The following is a 20,466-nucleotide window of genomic DNA, read 5'->3' on the forward strand; positions in this document are numbered from 1 at the left end:
GGTACCAGGTGTATAAGCAGGTGTGTTCAGCCTGCCACAGTATGGAGTACCTGGCCTTCAGAAACCTGGTGGGAGTGTCGCACAGAGGCCGAGGTTAAGACCATTGCGGAGGAGGTAAGGCTCTCTCTGTGTGTGTGAGAGAGTATAAGAATAAGAGAAAGAATCCAAAAATCCAGGGTGCCAACAGTTTCAAATAGATCACATAACATTATCTTAATATTTTATAGCATACACATAAAAATAAACTGTGTCATAGGTTTTGGTTATTTTTAGATTTAAATTCTGAATATCTGCCAGCAGGTGATGAGATCTGTATCTGCTGTTACATTTCAAGGTTTCTGGTTTAAAGTTGTCTTGCGTGTTGTGTTTAGGTTGAGGTAGTGGATGGTCCTGATGAGAGTGGAGAGATGTTCACTCGGCCAGGAAAGCTGTCAGACTACTTCCCAAAGCCCTACCCCAACCCTGAGGCAGCCCGGGTTGCCAACAACGGAGCCCTGCCTCCAGACCTCAGCTACATTGTTAATGCCAGGTAAGTCCTGAAATACAGAAAAACTACACAGTTAAGCTGGAAAGCCACAAAATTACTCAAAATCAGTGTGTCCCTGGTGTTTACTTGTTGTGTCTCCCTACTCCACTCAGACATGGAGGAGAGGACTACGTGTTCAGCCTGCTGACAGGATACTGTGAGCCTCCAGCTGGAGTGACAGTGAGAGAGGGACTCTACTACAACCCCTACTTCCCTGGCCAGGCCATTGGCATGGCCCCACCCATCTACAATGAGGTGCTGGAGTATGAGGATGGTAAGTAAAGATGCTCTGTGTGTATGTGTGTGTGTGTGTGTGTGTGTGTGTGTGTGTGTGTGTGTGTGTGTGTGTGTGTGTGTATCTGTATCTGCTGTTCGATTAACTGGTTACACAAATAAACAGTGAATTGTGCAGAAATGAAGAACATGCTCAGAACATGGTGCTGACGGTGGATTTGTTTCTGTTGCCATAGGAACCCCTGCCACCATGAGCCAGGTTGCTAAGGATGTGTGTACCTTCTTGAGGTGGGCTGCTGAGCCAGAGCACGACCAGCGCAAACGCATGGGACTGAAGGTACAATATATATACAAACAAATTGTATCTGGACTAGGTGTCTTTTGAAAATTTCTTTTGCTAGCTTCATTATGTTGGTTATTGTGGGTACACATTCCAAAACAATACTTTTTAATTACTTTAATCTAGGCAGTTACAATTTGTTTTTCTAAGTCTGAGCATACAGACACAATGGAACAAAGTGTAAAGATGGAGCTTGTTCAGGAATTAATCTTTTACATTCTCTTTCAGTTGCTGATGGGCTCAGCCATCCTCATCCCTCTGCTCTACTACATGAAGAGCACAGGTGGTCTGTGATGAAGAGCAGAAAGATGGCCTACAGGCCTCCCAAATAAAAGGAAACAAACACACCCCAATCTGGGCATAAAAGCTACCAGAGAGGGCTGCATTCAGTGACCCCACAACGCTCACCTCACATTGATCATATGGACACAGAGCAACAGATAACACACACATGCCTTTCTAAGAGGGGTTAGAGAAATAAGGGTATATATTATATGTTTATTCCTTCAGAAAAATGCCTTTTTTTTAGTTGTTGGCATGGTAGAACCAATGGTGTGACAGATTTTCCTGTATCTGATGTATTATGGTGCGAGTTTGTGTCAGAGCGTTGTGGCGTTCTTGAATGCACCCTCCACAAAGTTTATGTTTGTTTGATCTGCATTGAGTCATTGCTGCTAGCAGCTCATGTCTTGACATCTCGTTTCAGACACTTTGTCACAATTGACTGATAAGTTAATTGATTGCCCATATTTGTAAGATACTCAGTTACCACACGAACGCAGAGAAATGGTTGCCCTCAAAGTTTATAACATCCTGAGTGTGTGTAAATCCATCCTCCCCTGTCGTCTCCACAAAGCCGCTCAGTGGATCAAATGCAACCTCTGAACCTCTGTTTTACTGTACAAAATAAATTATCTTAAAGGAAACTTTGTGTGGCGGTTTGTTTTGTCCCTAGTAGCAGCAGCAGTAGTCGTTACTCACCAAGCTTTTCAACACTGCTTGTGTCATTCTGATAATTTCTGCTTTGTCGTGTAAATATTTAATAAACTGGTGACCTGCACAAACTTTGCCATGAAGTTATAATTTGTTGACCACTGCATCACTACCATGCTAGTTTGTAGCAGTATTTTGACAGCTTTACATCTCAACATTGAAAAATTAATGTTTTAAAAAAGCATTAATATTACTGTATGGGGTTGGAATGTGTGGTTGCATGCTGCTCCCCCTAGCCGTGATAAAGCTGAGCATGCCAGCTATGTCATTTAGAAGTCAACAAAACAATGTTTTAAATTATTTAACATTAGATTTTGTGATTATTTTTCTGTTGCTTATTATTTGAAAATGCTTGTTCAGGAAGTTTCACCTGCTGTTATCTGAAGTTTTATGGCAATACTCCTTTGCGCCAGTAGATTGGCAGTACCGGTAAGGATGACTGTAATGCTTTACAGCAGCAGCAAGTGAGCGAAGTCCTAACACGAAACAGTGAAGACAACACAGAACGAAGGCGACGCTTTAATAAAACTGTCTGCAGGTGAGAAAAGTTCACAAGCGAGATATACAGTTATGTTAGAATGACTGTGACGCTTTTTAGGCATATAAAGTGACTAATGTTAGAAGAAAGGGCAGCTAACACGGTTAGCTTCGGTAGCTAATGTCGAGCCTGCAATTGTCGGACTCGACATTAATGTCAGTGACCTGATTTGATAACTGTACTACTCTCAGGTAGGTTGATGTATCGGGAAATGCTGGATTCAGGAGCTGACATAGATAGTGTTTGTTACAGTAAAGAGTACATATTACAGCATGTTAGGTAGTTTGTAATAGTTGCATTTATATTGTAATCCTTTACTGATGGAGCAAGCATGTCAGTATTTACACAGAAATGTCTTGTGTTTTATTTGCAGTGCAAATAAATTCGTCAGGCACCTGGATGGAAACCCTTCAAACAGGACAGTGTACCAAGAAAATCAGCACCATTAAACAGATTGAGTTGGGGTGAGTTTCTTGTGCATTTCTGATTGGAGGAATTAGACACTTGTTGCAACTGTACTTAGCCTACCAGAGTAAACTATTCATATCAAACTTGCAAAAACACCAGTAAATAACAGTTCAGTCATTTGGGGCCAGCGTTATTTAAAAGCATCTGCTGCTAACATCTTGGTGCCTGAAACCACAAGTTATTAGTGCTGTGTTGGCAGCATAGGAAGGATTTTAGACGGGATGTTTTGGCTCAGTGTACCTGTAGGTCACAGAGGTAAGCATCAGTTTCTCTAAAGGTTAATTAACTAAATGACACTATATGACAAAAGGATTTTTAAACAGTTGCAACTTTTTCTGGATGTTGTATTTTGTTGTATTGGACTGCATCAGTTTCAGTTAGGTGTATCATTAACTGCCAGCTGAGTGTAGACTGGTTCTGTTGCTCCAATACCGTTTTCATTCATCTGTCTGTTCTCTGTTCTGGTAACTGTAAGATAGCACTACCAAGGGGTGAAATCGGCCCCTGTACTGCTTCCCCCACTGTAGTTTGCTATAGTTATAGTACACAGTTTTTTTTCACATAATGTAGGCACTGTATTACCAGGAAAACCAAACTGTTTTAACAATACATCAACAAGAACCTGTGTGATAATGTGCACAGCATAATCAAAGTATTTAAGGGGCTTTTTTAGAATACTTATAAAGCATTGTGTTGTTCATCTCTGATTGTCCTGTTCTGTTGTTACAGAGATCTTCACTGGTAATATCTTTAGTGGCACTTCATTTAGAGTGTTAATATACGGAAACAACGTGTCAGTGAAAGTGTGTGTGAAGGTGTGAATGTGTGAGTCTGTATTCAGATCAGAGAAAGACAGTAGTCCGCTGTTCCAGTCCAGCTGAATTCTGATCCTCTTTAGCTTTGTCACCACTGTAAGCGCAGTTTCTGGCTCTGTTGGGGAGCGTGCTCTGTATTTACCATCACAGAACCCTATTCTCCATAATCCAGACTGTTTCTTTCCCTTCCTCTCAACGGACTCGGCTGCCACACCCAGAAACCAGAATGTGCTTTTTCCAACATCAACATCCCAGCTGTGAGTCCCTGAGTTGAAACCCTCAGAGCCCAGGACAGAGTGAAAGGAATCAAACCTCTCTGGATTGTCAGGAGGGTTTTGCACCTCTTCATGTCTCACACTGGTCAGATCCTCAGACATCATGAAGTGAGGATGAGCAGAGTTTGGATCCAGAATCACAGGAGTGTAGGAGACCATCTCCTTCATCTTGTTCCAGATGTTGAAGGTCAGGTTGCCCAGGTGTTTGGCCACATCTATCAGAGCTCCTGAGACCAGCTGTGGATCCTCCATCAGGGGGCGCTGCTGGACTCTTTTCACTGCAGCCTTGTAGTTGAGCAGGAATGAGACGTCTTCAGCTCTCAGCTCCTCCTCTGTGGCTCTGATTGTGTGTGAAAGAGCTGCTATCTCTCTGCTCAGAGCCTCAATCTTCTCCTTCATCATCTGACTCTTCAGCTCCTCTTCCTCCCTCAGAGCACTGATCCTGGCCTCCTCTTCCTCTTGTAGAAACTGGTGAAGCTTCTTAAACTGCTCCTTAATCTGCCTCTCTGTGTGTTGGACCTGGACCTTAATGTGTTCTGCTGTTTGATCACAGTTTCCTTTAACTTGTTCAAACAGCTTCAGTTTCTCTTGTAAAGGCTTCAGGGATTCCTGAAGCTCCTCTTTGTGATCCTGTGCAGCTTCATCGATGGGTCTGAATCTGTGGTTGTTGTGTATCTTTGAATCTCTGCAGATGAGACACACTGGCTGCTGATGGTCCAGACAGAAGAGCTTCAGTTTCTCAGAGTGCAGACTGCAGAGAGACTCATACTCGACTCTCTGATCTCTCTCCAGTAAGAAGGACTCACACAGGTTCTTCAGTGCTAAACTGACAGGTGGTTTACACATAGATGATCTTCTCTTACAAAGTGGACACTGCTGTGTTTGTTTCTCTCTCCACCAGCTCTGCAGACAGTCTTTACAGAAGCTGTGGCTACATGACAGAACAACAGGATCTTTAAAGATGTCACGGCAGACAGGACAGGAGAGATCCTCCTCTGATTGGGAAGCCATTTCCTCTGCGAGTTCAAATGAAAACACATCAGGCAAAGTCAGCCACCATCTCTCTTCTAGAAAGTCACCTGACACTTACTTTCTCCTTGAACTGTCTTTTTGTTAAACTTACATGCAGTGAGTGGAGTTGCAGCAGGTTGAAGTAGCAGTACTTTAGTATTTTAGTAATCCAGTATTTGCTTCTTTATCTGTACTTTTTCAGTGGAAGCTGTGAGTCTGAAGGTAAATCTGCGTCTTGGTCTGTTTGTCTCCTTAGTGAGGGAAAAATAACAGACTGTGTTTCCTGCTTTATGTCAGGTGAGTTGGGTAAGGGGTGGAGTCAGACCACTGCCAAATGCTGATGTGTTAACTGTGATACACAAAAAACAAGTTTCAAGTTTCATTTTATTATTGGTGCTTTACCTTAATCTCCCATGTGAAAAAGTATTAACCCTTTAAGTGACGAAACAGTCAAGTTAATTGCAATGAAATATGTTAGGAAGACAAGATTAACAGAATTAAAGTAGGTTCAAGTTAAAGAATACTTTTATTTTCACATTCATGAATAATCTACAGACAGAATAATGGAACAAAATTAATAATTGACATGTACTTAACATATTCTAACTGTAAAAATGCTGTTTCCAATACTTTGAATAGCATCACTTAAATAGACATTTAAATCACTTTATACATCTGTACATCTATCAGTTTTATATATGAACTAATAACTTAACAACTGAACCTTGCAACTGTCTAAAATCATTTTAGTGACACATTTCAGACCCGTAAGTTCTTCAGGAGCACTGCCACCGTTGCAGTCATGGCAGACTGGTTTAGGTCTTGCATGTATTTGATCTAGTGGTTGCAGTGCATTGTTGGATGAGGTTGCACTGTATTGCAGTCAAACTTGACTACAAGTTCAAGTTCTTTTTTTTTACCTGAGCCCTCAGCGTTGGCACCCACACTGAGCCTGTACAGTGGTGTCATGTAAGTGAATGAGGGTTTTCAGACAGTGTTAATGTCTGTCTGAACACGGCCGTACAGAGACCTTTATTGGTATTATCTTCAGTGGGTGTATATTTACAGTGTTAAAGTATGGAGACACCCTCTCGGTAAAAGTGTGTGTAAAGGTGTATATGTGCATATTAGTGTCCAGATCGAAGAAGGACAGCTTTCCTCTGTTCCAGTCCAGATCAACTCTGATCCTCTGGAGCTTCTTCATCACTGAAAGAACAGTGGAGGGATCTGATAAGAAGCGTGCTATGTATTTACCATCAAAGTACCCTATTCTCCACAAACAAGACGGATGTTTTCCCTTTTTCTGGACAGACTGTGCTGTCACACCCAGAAACCAGTCTCCACTGTCTCCAACCTCAACATCCCAGCTGTGATTCCCTGAGTCAAAGCCCTCAGAGCCCAGGACAATGCGGAAGTAGTCAAACCTCTCTGGATTGTCAGGAAGCTTCTGTCTCTCACCAAGTCTCACACTGGTCAGATCTTCAGACAGGACGAGGTCTGGATGAGCAGAGTTTGGATCCAGAATCACAGGAGTGTAGGAGACCATCTCCTTCATCTTGTTCCAGACGTTGAAGGTCAGGTTGCCCAGGTGTTTGGCCACATCTATCAGGGCTCCTGAGACCAGCTGTGGATCCTCCAGCAGGGGGCGCTGCTGGACTCTTTTCACTGCAGCCTTGTAGTTGAGCAGGAATGAGACGTCTTCAGCTCTCAGCTCCTCCTCTGTGGCTCTGATTGTGTGTGAAAGAGCTGCTATCTCTCTGCTCAGAGCCTCAATCTTCTCCTTCATCATCTGAGTCTTCAGCTCCTCTTCCTCCCTCAGAGCACTGATCCTGGCCTCCTCTTCCTCTTGTAGAAACTGGTGAAGCTTCTTAAACTGCTCCTTAATCTGCCTCTCTGTGTGTTGGACCTGGACCTTAATGTGTTCTGCTGTTTGATCACAGTTTCCTTTAACTTGTTCAAACAGCTTCAGTTTCTCTTGTAAAGGCTTCAGGGATTCCTGAAGTTCCTCTCTGTGATCCTGTATAATTTCATTAATAGGTTTGAATTTGTGTCCAGCATGTGTGTCTGAATGCAGACAGATGAGACACACTGGTTGCTGATGGTTCAGACAGAAGAGCTTCAGTTTCTCAGAGTGCAGACTGCAGAGAGGCTCAGACCCTGCTGAAGTTCTGGTCTCTCCATTTAGTACAAAGGTCTCACACAGCTTCTTTAAGACCAAGTTGCAGGGTGGTTTACTCCTCGATGATTTCCTCTTACAAACTGGACACTCTTGTATTTGTTTCTCTCTCCACCAGTTCTTCAGACAGTCTTTACAGAAGCTGTGGCTACATGACAGGACAACAGGTTCTTTAAAGATGTCACGGCAGACAGGACAGGAGAGATCCTCCTCTGAACGGTGTGACATTTTCTCTCTGTGTGAAGCTGAAAACACACCAGGCATAAATCACGATCCGTCACCTGTGGCTCCACATTGACACTTACTTTCACTTTGAGTCATGTTTTTTTCCTCTCTCTTTATATAAAACTCACATTCAGAGGTTGGTGTTGGAGCAGGTTGAAGTGGCAGTATAACAATATTCCCTCCTCTAGCTGTCCTCTGTCAGTGGATGTTGTTAGTCTGATCTGATGGTGAATCTTACTGGCTGTGTTTTTTTGTCTCTAGGTGAATGAGGAAGCATGACAAACTGTTACTGGCAGGTTTCAGGTGGGGCAACTCAGGGGTGGAGCTTTAGTGATGTAATACTATTATTAAGGTTTCTCGATACTCATGGGATAGTGTCAGTGAAATACCTTCACAACCACAAGAAAATTCCATGAAATCATAATTAGTTATTACCATAAAGACACTAATGTCTGTGTGGCCAGATACTGACTCTGGTCTGTGGTTTTTAATTAAGTCAAGTATACACAGGTGGTGGTTCATCTGTTAGGTGTTTTATGGTATTTACTGAAGGTCATTCTTTTTGTTGTGACTGTGAGGGGATTATTCTGATATAACTCTGCCAATATATTACCTCTAATTATTATCTTAATACTCTGTTTTTCATCAACATGTTTTCCAAACTAAATATAATCCCAGTATTACTCTCAGATAAGATTTTGCATCAGTGTTCCCTCGTTATTTTTGGGGGACTTTTACTCTAGATTAACCTCATTATTGAGAGCAGAGCAACCCATTTCCCCCTCGTTTTATCATGTTAATCTAATTTCCTCAGTATTACACTCATGGTTTTGCCCCATTATTTAAAGAATTGTTATTAATTTACCAAGACTTTTTCATTGTTATTAGCAAGATATTTTTGTCATAATACCAAAGTATTTCCCCTGTTTTACCCTGTTGTTATAACAGTACTAATCTTATTTCTGTATTTTTACTGAGTCATAATGGTGGAGCTGTTGGCCTCATACTTTGATTTGTAGTTTCCCGCACAATTTTCATCATTTTGATCATTTGTATTGTGCATTGAGGTTCTTTGTTGCAGTTTGATTCATTAAGCAGAATTTATAAACCTAAGAAATACATCACGTTTTGCATCATTCTGATTATTCTGTAGAGAGATATTCTAACTATTGTATTTCTTTTGTTTTTTTTCCAGCACAACATGAACGTGACATCAGACTCCAAATTTCCACTGAACAGTGTTGGACTGTGTGAGGTATTTGTGACATGCTGCTTTTCAGAGCTGGCTGCAGTTAGATGCAGCAAACACCTCTTTATCAAGAATATGAAATTGAGGCAGGAAAATAATCCTCTGCAGTAGAACTGGTTAAAACATAACATCAGACTGGATGGCAGGAGGTTGATAAAGTGTTGTTAAAATTACACTCAGTGAATCTCCCTTTTCACTTCTTTCTTTATTATTTTATGTATCAACTTGTTAAATCAACACACCATCAAACATCTATAGCTCAAAGAAGTCTCACATGTTCTGATTATTAACAAACTGTTTATATAAACTATGAGCTATAGAAACACTTGTGTTATTGTTCTATATAGGAGCCATTTGCTGCTGAGGGGAATACATTTGCCAGTCCTATCTCAACAGTCCTGTCATCTGTCAGCGTGGAACATTTCTATAACTTAGACCCATGTTTGAATGACAAGAAGCTGTTACTTTTACAGAGAGCAATGTTACATATTCTATATCTGAAAGAGTTCAGTGGATTGTCCTCAGTGATTCATGAGACTGTATTACATCATAGCAAACTAAACTGTCACAGACATAACATTTATAGGCCAAATATAATACTGTTACCCACCATGTCCCCATCAAAGCAACCAAAGATAGTTGAAGGTATTTATAAAAGACGAACAGCATATTGTGTATTATATCATCATGTTCTTCATCTTTAATTGAGCTGCTCTGTTGTAACAGAAATGTTCACTGGTAATATCTTATGTGGAATTTCTCTGTTTGTGGAGATGTATGGAAACAGTCTCTCAGTGAAAGTGTGTGTGAAGGTGTGTATGTGTGTGTTAGTATCACGATCAGTGAATGACAGTTTTCCTCTGTTCCAGTCCAGATGAACTCTGATTCTTTGGAGCTTCTTCACTGAGAGAAAAGTGATGGGATCTGGTGGAGAGTACGCTGTGTATTTACCCTGATTTAACCCTATTCTCCACGATTGAGCCAGTGCCGCCATATGCCCCTTCCTCTCACCAGACTCTGCTACCACACCCAGAATCCAGACTGCACTGTCTCCAACCTCAACATCCCAGCTGTGAGTCCCTGAGTTAAAGCCCTCAGAGCCCAGGACAATGGCATAGTTGTCAAATCTCTCTGGATTGTCAGGAAGCTTCTGTTTCTCTCCATAACTCACACTGGTCAGATCTTCAGACAGAATGAGTCTTGGATGAGCAGAGTTTGGATCCAGAATCACAGGAGTGTAGGAGACCATCTCCTTCATCTTGTTCCAGATGTTGAAGGTCAGGTTGCCCAGGTGTTTGGCCACATCTATCAGAGCTCCTGAGACCAGCTGTGGATCCTCCATCAGGGGGCGCTGCTGGACTCTTTTCACTGCAGCCTTGTAGTTGAGCAGGAATGAGACGTCTTCAGCTCTCAGCTCCTCCTCTGTGGCTCTGATTGTGTGTGAAAGAGCTGCTATCTCTCTGCTCAGAGCCTCAATCTTCTCCTTCATCATCTGACTCTTCAGCTCCTCTTCCTCCCTCAGAGCAGTGATCCTGGCCTCCTCTTCCTCTTGTAGAAACTGGTGAAGCTTCTTAAACTGCTCCTTAATCTGCCTCTCTATGTGTCGGACCTGGACCTTAATGTGTTTTGCTGTTTGATCACAGTTTCCTTTAACTTGTTCAAACAGCTTCAGTTTCTCTTGTAAAGGCTTCAGGGATTTCTGAAGCTCCTCTTTGTGATCCTGTGCTGCTTCATCGATGGGTCTGAATCTGTGGTTGTTGTGTGTTTTTGAATCTCTGCAGATGACACACACTGGCTGCTGATGGTCCAGACAGAAGAGCTTCAGTTTCTCAGAGTGCAGACTGCAGAGAGGCTCAGACCCTGCTGAAGTTCTCTGATCTCTCTCCAGTAAGAAGGTCTCACACAGGTTCTTCAATGGCAAACAAATAGGTGGATCACTCTTTGATGATTTTCTCTTACAAACTGGACACTCATGTATTAGTTTCTCTTTCCACCAGCTCTGCAGACAGTCTTTACAGAAGCTGTGGCTACATGACAGGAGAACAGGTTCTTTAAAGATGTCATGGCAGACAGGACAGGAGAGATCCTCCTCTGACCTGGAAGACATTTTCTCTCTGACTGAAGCTGAAAACACAAAACAAGCACAAGGATAAGTCAGTTGTGGATTCCCTAATACTTTTCACTGTTTCAGTTTAAGTTACTTTCACTTTCAGTTATGTTGTTTATAAAACTCACAGTCAGTGTGTTGAATTGTTGCAGGTTAAAGTTGCAGTGTTCCTGTTTTCCTTCCTGTAGCTGTCCTCTCTCTGTGGAAGCTGTTAGTTTGGTCTGAAGGTGAATCTTATTGAAATGTGTCTCTCAGTAGTGAATGTGTCTCTCGGTACTGAGGACGAATATAAACTGGTATTTCCTGGTTTGTGTCAGAGTGGTCAGGTGAGAGGTGGAGCTTTGACAGGTTATGTCTCTGAATACACCAGTGGTGAGTTTCATGCCAAAGCTGCTTCATGGACATTGTTGAATGATAAACAGTGCGCAGAGCTGTAAAACTAGTTCTTAATGGTATGCTTGTTTTCACCTTTTATATATGATCCATGTTTAAGTGGTATGACATGGAATTAATCACACATGTTGTGAGGTTATGAAGTCAGTCACTCAGTAAAGGTTAATACTCTTTCTCTCTATCATCTCTGTAGATCATCTTTACAGAAGCTGTGGCTACATGACAGAACAACAGGTCCTTTAAAGATGTCATGTCCCAGCAGTGCAGTGTCTTAGTCTCCCAAATTCCCCTGCTGAATTCTGTCACACCTTTTCTGCTAAACTATCCAATAACTGCAACCAGAGGTGAGTTCCATTCCAAAGTGTTTATATGATATTGCTCAGTAAATTTCCCCATTGTGGGAATAAAGGATTATCTTAGTAGACACTGTAGATCAGTTCACTTCAGTCAGTTACACTTCCACTATTTCTACTACTGCATTAATTGTTCACCAGAGAAGAACCCTATGTTGTTTGTGATGCACTAACCTTTTTTGTTTGGCTGCTATCGATTAAAAAATTCTACTTGCAGATTTCTATTTAAATATAATGAGCACCTTAAGGCTTTCCACAGTTTGATATTAGCTTTCAAGCTTATTTTCCTCATCCATCTGTTTTCCGACGGTTATAGAAGCAGCAGACTAAAATGAATTATTGTTTCGATCATTACAAGGCAGAAAACTTTTTATTTATGCTAAACATACATCGCTGTGCTGATAATATGTACTATGAAATAATGCTGTCAACATTAAAGTCATTAAGTCTTAATATAAGGACTGGAAGCTGTAGAGCCCACCACTACCATGGAAACAGAGATATTCATATACAGTATCCTGCTGATTTACCTTCTACATAAATAACAATGTAGAAATGACAGTTTGTGGTTTTAGGGGAAGTTACATGCTTGAACTATTTCTTGGCAAACAACAGAGCAAACAGGCGCAGTGACCGTGCTCAACTTCCTGAAGTCTTCTTGTTACACTGAGGTTTCCCTCTTCTTCCAGACTTTATGCTAAGCTAAGCTAATCACTCTCTTGCTCCAGTTTAGTAATAAGTGCATTTCCTAAACTGATCAGCTGTTCCTTCAACTGTACTCCACAGTCACACAGAGGCAGGGTTTAGGAGCCCTTCCTCTGTGCCTCCAGTCATCACATCCTTACATCCACCCTTCCTTTCACTGAGGGTTAAATAAACAAGTGTGCTGTTGGTTTAAAGCTGCTACAGGCCTTCATTAGGAGCTAATCTGGTTCTGAAAAGGTTTTCCTCCCTGCTGCTTCAACCTGCATTCAGACGCGACGAGCTTCATCTGCATCACAACACACACAGATTAGGCTAATAGCATTAGCGGATCTCAGTGGATCATTATTATTGCCATCATTATCATTATCATTATTATTAGTTTAAACTCAGTCACAGAGTTGTAGCAGGAGGATGGACGCATTTTTAGTGTGAAAACTAAACAGATTTTCTACTTTGGTAATTTAGAAGAAAAGGAGGAGATTCTGTTTTGTGTTTGCATCATGGTGACAGTTTTTAAAAAAGGCTCCTCATCCTAATCTCACACACACACACTCACGCAGAATATCACCTGAGGGAAAACGCAGACACAGACACACACTCTCATACAATCACACATACGTACAAATGCATTAGGGTGAAGTGTTTTTGTTTCTTTAAAACTTTGTAATTACTCTCTCTTTTTGCAGAGTTTGATTGTGAAACTGTGTAAACTAAAAATGTAAATATGCTATCTTTAAGTAACAACAGACACACACACTCAGCAGAGATTAGCTGCTGTATGGAACCTCAGGGAATCTCATTCACATGGAAAACCACTTCTTAATTCTAATTGGTGGCCAGTGTAAATCCTCCACTCCCATTTAAACAAGCCGTCAGCAGTTTGTCTTCCTGCTGCTTCACATGTTCCTCAGACTAAACCATCCATTCACCTCTCACTTTATTTCATACCACAGACCCAAAGTTAAGGACCTGTGAGATTTTCACTAAAAGCAAATCAACCTGTGGAGCTGTTTTTTTTTCCCACTGTGAAATCAGAATAATTTGTTTTGGTTGTTGTCAGCAGTTTGGTAAACAGCTCTCAGGGCTGTTTGTTGATCAGTTAGTCAGATCAGTCGTTATGGCATCCACTCTGGCTCCTGTGACAGCAGAGAGCAGGCCACCATTTTCCATCGATCGGATTCTGGGTTTGGAGCTGGAAAGACCTGGAAACTGCCTGAAACTCCACCGACCGTGGGCAGGTGAGGAGAAAAAGTTTTTGATTTAGAACCTTTTCAAGTGTCAAGTGAAGAGTTAAAGAGCAACGGGTCTGTAATATGACTTGTGTGCATCTGGAAATGGAAATAGAACTGACCCATTATTATCATGTATTTGCAAGAAGTGCCATTTCAATCCAGTGTTTTTTGTCTCACCTATAAGAATGTGCTGTAGTTGACAGTGAACTAAAATGGGAAATCACAGTTGAGGTATTATAAGATTATTATTGATAACGTTACCACTTTTTTTAACATATACCTGTATCAGATGATGAAAGAGGCTCTTTTGAGAGGAAAGGTTGCTTGTTGGGAAGTAGTTAATTTCCATCTTTCTCTTAATTGGCTGCTATTTGGTACATTCATTTACAATCTTTCATTTTCAGTTTTCCCTCCCTTTTTTTTGCTTTTTTTTGTTTTATTTTGCCTGAAAATGTTGAAATTAAACTGTTGGTTTTTGACGCTGACACAGCTACAACTCATCTTTAAATCAACCCATGGCTGTTAAAGATTCAGCTTTGAGACCCGTTTTATTCAAATCCTTAATTTAAAGAAAATGTTTTGACAGTTGAAAAGTAACCCTCTTAATGAACTTTCATTTAGTTTCTCTGGTTTCTTTATTAATTATTTGGGGTATTGTTCTTGTTCTTGTTTGGCTAAATTAGTTTTGGTGAATTATAAACCAAACAAAAACTAATAGAACTTAAATCCCAGTGTTGCATGAACAAAACAGGTGAAGCATAAAATAGGCATTTTGTTTTTATTATCACTCAAAATGTTTTATGTTTTCTATAGATATTAAACTAACCACTGTTAAATAGATTGTCAAGGCGAATTTAAGCCCTAATCTCTTTGTCCAAAGTCTGTAAAAGTCCTTTAATTCAGTTCAATGTTGTGTAAATGAATTATTTCTTGTATTTCAGTTAGAAAAGGTGTTTAATTTCTTTTGTTTTTTATTTTGTCATTAATCCAGAGATCGGAGCAGAGAAGGAGAACAGAGGAAACAGTCTCTGCTCCAAACAACAGCACCACCATCATCCTCAGCAGATCAACTCTCACAGGCCAACATCAAGCTGGTATGTTGGACGCAGACCACGCACTGCCTTCACCAACAGCCAGGTAATCACATGATCAATCAGCTAATAGAGCCTTTGTCTTTTGTCTTTTAATCTCTGACTTCCTCTGTGTGCATGTGTGTGTGTCCTGCAGGTGAATGTCCTGGAGACGGTGTTTCAGGTGAACTGTTATCCAGGTATCCAGCTGAGGGAACAGCTGGCAGGGAGGCTCGACCTGGACGAGGACAGAATCCAGGTTCAGATTAACTCTATCATTTTATTCTGAAATGAAGATAGCTCTGCTGCTCTGTGGAAATCCCAAATTTCCAAATATGTCCCGCTGATTTGGGAGAAAATGTGTAGATTATTATGCCCATAACATGTAGAGTATTTCTAGCCAAAATACATACCATACTGCCAGGACTTGTGTTTGTTGTTTCATGCTTGTAGTCCCTCGTCATTCACTCTCAGGTCACTTAATGATGACCTGAGGCAAATTAACTTAAAGACAAATTAATGAAAATTCACTTTGCCCCCTTGTATTCCTCCTGTGGCCACACTGGCTGCCATTCAGTTAAAGTTATACAGCTTACTTTATCACATTTTTATAGTAATGTATTGTGGAAACACTGTGGTAATGTGAAAGGTGGTGAGCCCACAGAGGATTATCAGCTGTATCTGCAGCTTCCCTCAGCTTTATATAGTGAGTTTCAGCTCATTGTTTAACAACTTCAACTTCAGCTGGTGAACATAGTGGAGCATTTAGCAGCTAAAGAGCCAAATATTTCCCTAAAACAGAGATAAAGGAGAGTGAATATTGAATTTAAATGTGTACATGAATGCTAAAAAAAATCAGTTGAATAACAAATATCACCAATCAAAGAACAAAGAGTATGTAAAAGTATATAGCAAAGTATATAAAAATAAAAAAGAAAGAAGATAAGAGAGAAATATCCTTCATGAAAACTTTATGGCTAGCATCTCCTCTGCTGATATTTCTGCCAAATGAATTTTCCTCTCTCCTGTCTCAGATCTGGTTCAGAACCGGCGAGCCAAGCTGAGGCGTTCCCTCAGAGAAACCCGCCTGAAGCTGGTCCAGACGGCCGTGTCTGACCTCAGGGTCAGACACCAGGTCATAGGTCAACTGAAGGCCAATTGGAACGTACGAGATGACCCGGAGCTCAGCCAGCGGCTCACCTCTCATCTCCAGCTGCAGGTGGAGGAGGAGGAGGAGGAGGAGGAGGAGTGATGCTGATGAAGGACTTGAGGGCTTGCCTCTTTCACCATTCAACCTATTTCTCATCTTGTGCACGACTGTTGTCTGTATATAATCGGTTTCTCCCATCCTCTTTCTTTCTTCTGCCTTCCTTCCAAATGTTGTACAAAAGGACAAATGTACAAATAACTGCTGATAAATGAAGGTCTCATTTGCTCATAAAACCTCATGTAACAGTGCTTGTTTTTGGCTTTAACACTAAACTGGATCCCTCTGATTGTCAGTAATATAGCGGAGGTATGAAAGTCTGTTGTCCTGAAGATTTGGTTTGGAGATCAGACTTTGTTATGACGAGGTCTGTTCTGGATCTGCCTCGTTATATTATAGTGTCTTATTATGTGAATAGGTTTCTGTTTTTCTAATCTGTACAAAGTCTAAAAACTCTAATAAAAGTATTTGAATCTTGTGTCTGTTCCCTGCATGACTTCAGTATGTCTTTAAGATGTGTCAGTTAAGGTTTTTAAAAAAATACCAGTAACCTGGGGGAAAGTTACATTTTCAGTGCAATTTCTATCCTCAGTATTTGGTTCAATCCAAAGCTAAGCACTGATAAACAGTCTTTAGAGATGTATACTGTATTAAACCTGCAGATGAGTTAAGTAAAAATTTTGAGGTTCTAAATATTACAGGATGTTACTGGAATATGGGGAATAAAATAGCCACAGCTGATGTGTTTGGGAAAGAGACACTCTATTTGACAAATAGTAATAGTAATCTGCAGCCGCTCCAGATGAATGTCATATTTCGTGCATTTTGTTTTCTGTCCAAAACTTTATATTTTAGGGGACTGAAAAGTGCTCTCTGTAATTGCTGAAGAAGTGGAACCAGACAGTGATAATGACAGGAAAGACACCTGAGGAGATTCCTTTCAAGTTGCTGCATGTCAGAGGTCACATGGGGTCAGTAAAATACTTCCTGCAGTGAGGCAGGTATATTTCTTTCATAAATGTATATGTGAAATGTATATTTAAGGTTTGTTTTGTCTCTGTTTTTTCTTTCTTTCTTTCTCACTATATGTCCAACAAATTATTTGGAATGACCTCTCCAGTTTCTGTGTTTAGGTGGGATTGGGTACTTCTGTTTGGAAAATAGATTGGCCGTTTTTTTCTGATGTTACAGTACTGGTGGTATATTTCAAAATAAAAATAAAACCATGAAAAAATAAGATAATAAAAATATCATTAAGTATCCAAGTAAGTGTTTAAACAAAACAAGTAGCTCAAATAAACATTATACCAAAATAAATAAATGCATACATGTGAAATAAAATAAAAAATAAATAAATAAATAAAAAGAGAGAGAAATTTACGCGGCCGCCTCTGATTGGTCCAGCCGTGCCCCACGTTTGTCCCGGAAGTGAAAGCGGAGGACTGATGTGTGTCTGGAGTGCAGGAATCTGTCGGTAACATTTGTGTTCAGTGGTTTTTCTGCTCTGCAAAATGGACACGTTGAATAAACTGAAACCAGTTTGGACGCTGTATCCCAAAACTCTGGAGGATTTCCGAGTGAAGACGTGGGGCGGAGCGACCGGTGAGAGGCTTTTAATTTATCAGAGAGCAGCAGCAGCCATTCAGACACACAGGCTGTTAGCTGCTGCGGCTAACAACAAGGCTAACTGATTCATTTTTAAGGTTTCATTTTTATTTAATTATCCATATATCAAAGACATCAACTCCAAGTCTTGAATTTATCTTTATAACGCCGAGCAAACGTGAACAGCAGCGGAACAGACGCTTTAAACATTTACAATTCAGCTACAAAGCAACATTAACACTAAAAATGAAAATATATTTAGAAACATTAACATACGTTTATACAAGAAACTTTCCTTTTGCCTCCGCACATTCTCCTCAAATGATAATACTACAGATTTAGCATGTTCTAGCTCATTTGCTTGAACGCTTGTATTTAGGATAAGAAGAGACTTTATTGATCCCAGGGGAAATTCACATGTTACAGCAGCACAGAGACAGTCAGAGCTGCAAGGACTTGTCAATTAACCGACAAAAAATGAACTATTTCATAATAGAGTAATTGTATTAGTCATTTTTCATGCTAAACTATGAAATATGTGCTGTGTCTAGCTTCTGCAATGTGAGGATTTGATGGTTTTATTCTTTTTTTGTCATATATAAGAGTAAATTGAATATCTTTAGGTTTTAGACTGTAGATCAGACAAATCAAGATATCTGAAGATGTCATGAACATATGAGGGAGCAGTTTTCACTAATTACTGTCAGTTTATAGATGAAATCATTAATTGAATAAGTTATTAGCAGACTAATTGATAATGAAAACAAGTTAGTTGCATCCCTATAAGAAATTTAAAAAACTGGAGAGCTGACATTAGAAGGGTTGTATACAGTATATATTAGTGCAACTCCAGCAGCCATGATGGGTGAACTATATGTTATGGTATATGGGTATGATATGAATAATAACTACAAGATACTAAAGCTGCAGCTAACGACTCATTTTATCATCTATTATTATTTTAGACTGGTATTAGTAATATAATGCAATGAAAAATAAAATATTGTTCTTTTATGTATTTTCTCCCTATAAGCTGGTCAGCAGAAAATAATAATAGCAATTATACAGTAACAACTTCTTAAGGCATTTGGCCTTTTAAAGTTGTGATAAACTTTTTTTCTTTATCATTTTTGACATTTTCTAGATTAAATGAGTAAACAAACAAAAATAATGTGTAAAATAAGGCAAGTTTATCTGTGCAGCACAAGTCATCTGACCCAGGATTAAAGAACTGATTTCTAACAGACACACTCTCTCTCTCTGTCTCTGCAGTGACTATCATCAGCGGTGTCATCATGCTAATCCTGTTTGTCTCTGAGCTGCAGTACTATCTCACAAAAGAGGTAAGTTCATCCTCATTATCTGATGTGCTGTAGGTGAACGTGATTTATTTATCTTGTTAAATTGCCTGTACTTTTATTAAATGTTATTTTTGAAATAACATTTTAAAGCTGTGTGTATGATAAGGTGGTATATAAATACTCGCCTTGTCTTTTTTGGACTTCTTATGAAGTTTAACTGTCAGGCTAACCTAGACGAGAAGTCCCAGAAGTGCTCAGTGAAATGAAGATGCTGTTGTTAACAAGGACAAAAGGCACAGATTAGTAAATTATCCAAAATTAATTAATAATGATAGTAATATAAAGGCTGCCTAATGTTAACATAAACCTTCGCTCAGCCCTCAGGGATCTTTCCTGTCTGACCGGTCTGATGGAGTCTGATCACACAAATTGATGAACATGACTTCATGACTGTGGAATATTTATCACTGTGTTGCTCATAGTTTTAATCCTAATAACAAGTATGAACAGTTTAGATTCACATTATCAACGTATTTTCCACTGAATAGTTTTATATTCTTCAGATAATGGAACTAGTGACCAGACATTTTAACACTTTGTGAACTCCAGTAAAGTAACTCAAGGACACAGAGCTGATATTGACTTCTCTTCCAGTGGGAATGTAGTCCAGGTGTATGTTTCTGGTGTTTTTTACAGTCTGCAAAAAGTAAATGAGGCTTAAATTCCTGTGGCTTTGATGCAAAACCCCCCCAAAAAAAGTTACTGAAGGGGTGATGCTTTGTTCCTAATATCTCAGATATATTCAGTGAATTGTTCTATGCATCAGTGTCAGTGACATGTTTGTGTTTTGACTGAATGGAAATCTGTCTGTGCTGTTTGTTTGCTGCAGGTCCACCCTGAGCTGTACGTCGACACATCGCGAGGAGACAAACTCAAAATCAACATCGACGTCATTTTCCCACACATGCCCCTGCGCCTGTGAGTAGCACTGCTGGTAACTTGCTGGTGAACATATTAAAGATGACACATTAACCCTCTGCCTTCCTCTATTTGTGTTTTTTGCTCCCTCAGATCTCAGTATAGATGCGGATGGATGTGGGCCGGGGAGCAGCAATTGGACGTTGAACACAATCTGTTGAAACAGCGGCTGGATAAAGACCTCAAACCTGTCACTATGGAGGCAGAGAAACACGGTAAGCCTTGACTTTCAACCTCCTGAAACCGTTCAACAGTTTTTAGCAGACGCTCAGGCCAAAATAAAAAAAAGATGCCTATGAGTAGAGGAAATATGATCCAGGAAGGCCAGTTTGAGTGCTAACTGGTGTTAAAAGCTACAAACTAGCAAACTGCAAGGTTTTCTAACTGGAATGTGTGGGAGCACACATTTGATTTGCCAACACAGTGAGATGACAGATAAACCAAGCTTTTTTTGGGCAACCCTTTTTTTTGCACTGGGAAATTATAGACTCCAGAGTCCAAATAAATTAAGTTTGTTGGATGATAATCATGATGATGATGATGATGATGTTATTGTGTTTTGTTGCCTAGAACTTGGTAAAGCTGATGATGGTGAAGTGTTTGACCCCAGTACACTGGACCCAAACAGATGTGAGAGCTGCTACGGAGCCGAGACTGACGACCTC

At 40.2% G+C, this 20,466-nt stretch overlaps 5 protein-coding genes and 1 long non-coding RNA gene across 6 annotated transcripts; 3 read left to right on the top strand and 3 right to left on the bottom strand.

The window, feature by feature from the left end:
• Positions 1–5: 5 nt before the first annotated feature.
• On the top strand, positions 6–2,026 carry LOC108874390 (cytochrome c1, heme protein, mitochondrial-like; the record flags this gene model as incomplete). Its single annotated transcript, XM_018662826.2, is given in 7 exon segments — positions 6–73; positions 75–114; positions 372–529; positions 640–800; positions 997–1,097; positions 1,329–1,374; positions 1,377–2,026. Coding segments are annotated over 7 exon segments (630 nt in total), but the record flags the coding sequence as incomplete, so codon positions are not given.
• Positions 2,027–3,718: 1,692 nt separating this feature from the next.
• Positions 3,719–5,357, bottom strand: LOC108874391 (nuclear factor 7, ovary-like). Its single transcript, XM_018662827.2, has one exon. The coding sequence runs from the start codon at positions 5,198–5,200 to the stop codon at positions 3,797–3,799; it is 1,404 nt and encodes a 467-aa protein (XP_018518343.1). The 5' UTR covers positions 5,201–5,357; the 3' UTR covers positions 3,719–3,796.
• A 347-nt stretch (positions 5,358–5,704) lies between these two features.
• Positions 5,705–7,853, bottom strand: LOC127140885 (nuclear factor 7, ovary). The gene is made up of 2 exons (XM_051068884.1): positions 7,730–7,853; positions 5,705–7,621 (listed from the first exon to the last, which is right to left on the bottom strand). Exon 2 carries the CDS (start codon positions 7,602–7,604, stop codon positions 6,198–6,200), a length of 1,407 nt encoding a protein of 468 aa, XP_050924841.1. The 5' UTR covers positions 7,605–7,621; positions 7,730–7,853; the 3' UTR covers positions 5,705–6,197.
• Positions 7,854–9,520: 1,667 nt separating this feature from the next.
• On the bottom strand, positions 9,521–11,692 carry LOC108874394 (nuclear factor 7, ovary-like). Its single transcript, XM_018662830.2, has 2 exons — positions 11,086–11,692; positions 9,521–10,974 (listed from the first exon to the last, which is right to left on the bottom strand). The coding sequence occupies exon 2, from the start codon at positions 10,955–10,957 to the stop codon at positions 9,551–9,553; it is 1,407 nt and encodes a 468-aa protein (XP_018518346.2). The 5' UTR covers positions 10,958–10,974; positions 11,086–11,692; the 3' UTR covers positions 9,521–9,550.
• Positions 11,693–12,023: 331 nt separating this feature from the next.
• LOC108874392 (homeobox expressed in ES cells 1-like) lies at positions 12,024–15,962 on the top strand. Its single transcript, XM_018662829.2, has 4 exons — positions 12,024–13,646; positions 14,632–14,777; positions 14,868–14,969; positions 15,756–15,962. The coding sequence occupies exons 1-4, from the start codon at positions 13,526–13,528 to the stop codon at positions 15,960–15,962; spliced, it is 576 nt and encodes a 191-aa protein (XP_018518345.1). The 5' UTR covers positions 12,024–13,525.
• Positions 15,963–17,469: 1,507 nt separating this feature from the next.
• On the top strand, positions 17,470–19,795 carry LOC108874393 (uncharacterized). Its single transcript, XR_001959672.2, has 3 exons — positions 17,470–17,519; positions 18,795–18,865; positions 19,713–19,795. It is a non-coding gene; the product is annotated as an uncharacterized LOC108874393 (long non-coding RNA).
• The last annotated feature ends 671 nt before the right edge of the window (positions 19,796–20,466 follow it).

The sequence above is a fragment of the Lates calcarifer genome, unplaced genomic scaffold (assembly GCF_001640805.2).
Source record: "Lates calcarifer isolate ASB-BC8 unplaced genomic scaffold, TLL_Latcal_v3 _unitig_5370_quiver_1874, whole genome shotgun sequence".
Classification (NCBI taxonomy): Eukaryota; Metazoa; Chordata; class Actinopteri; family Centropomidae; genus Lates; species Lates calcarifer.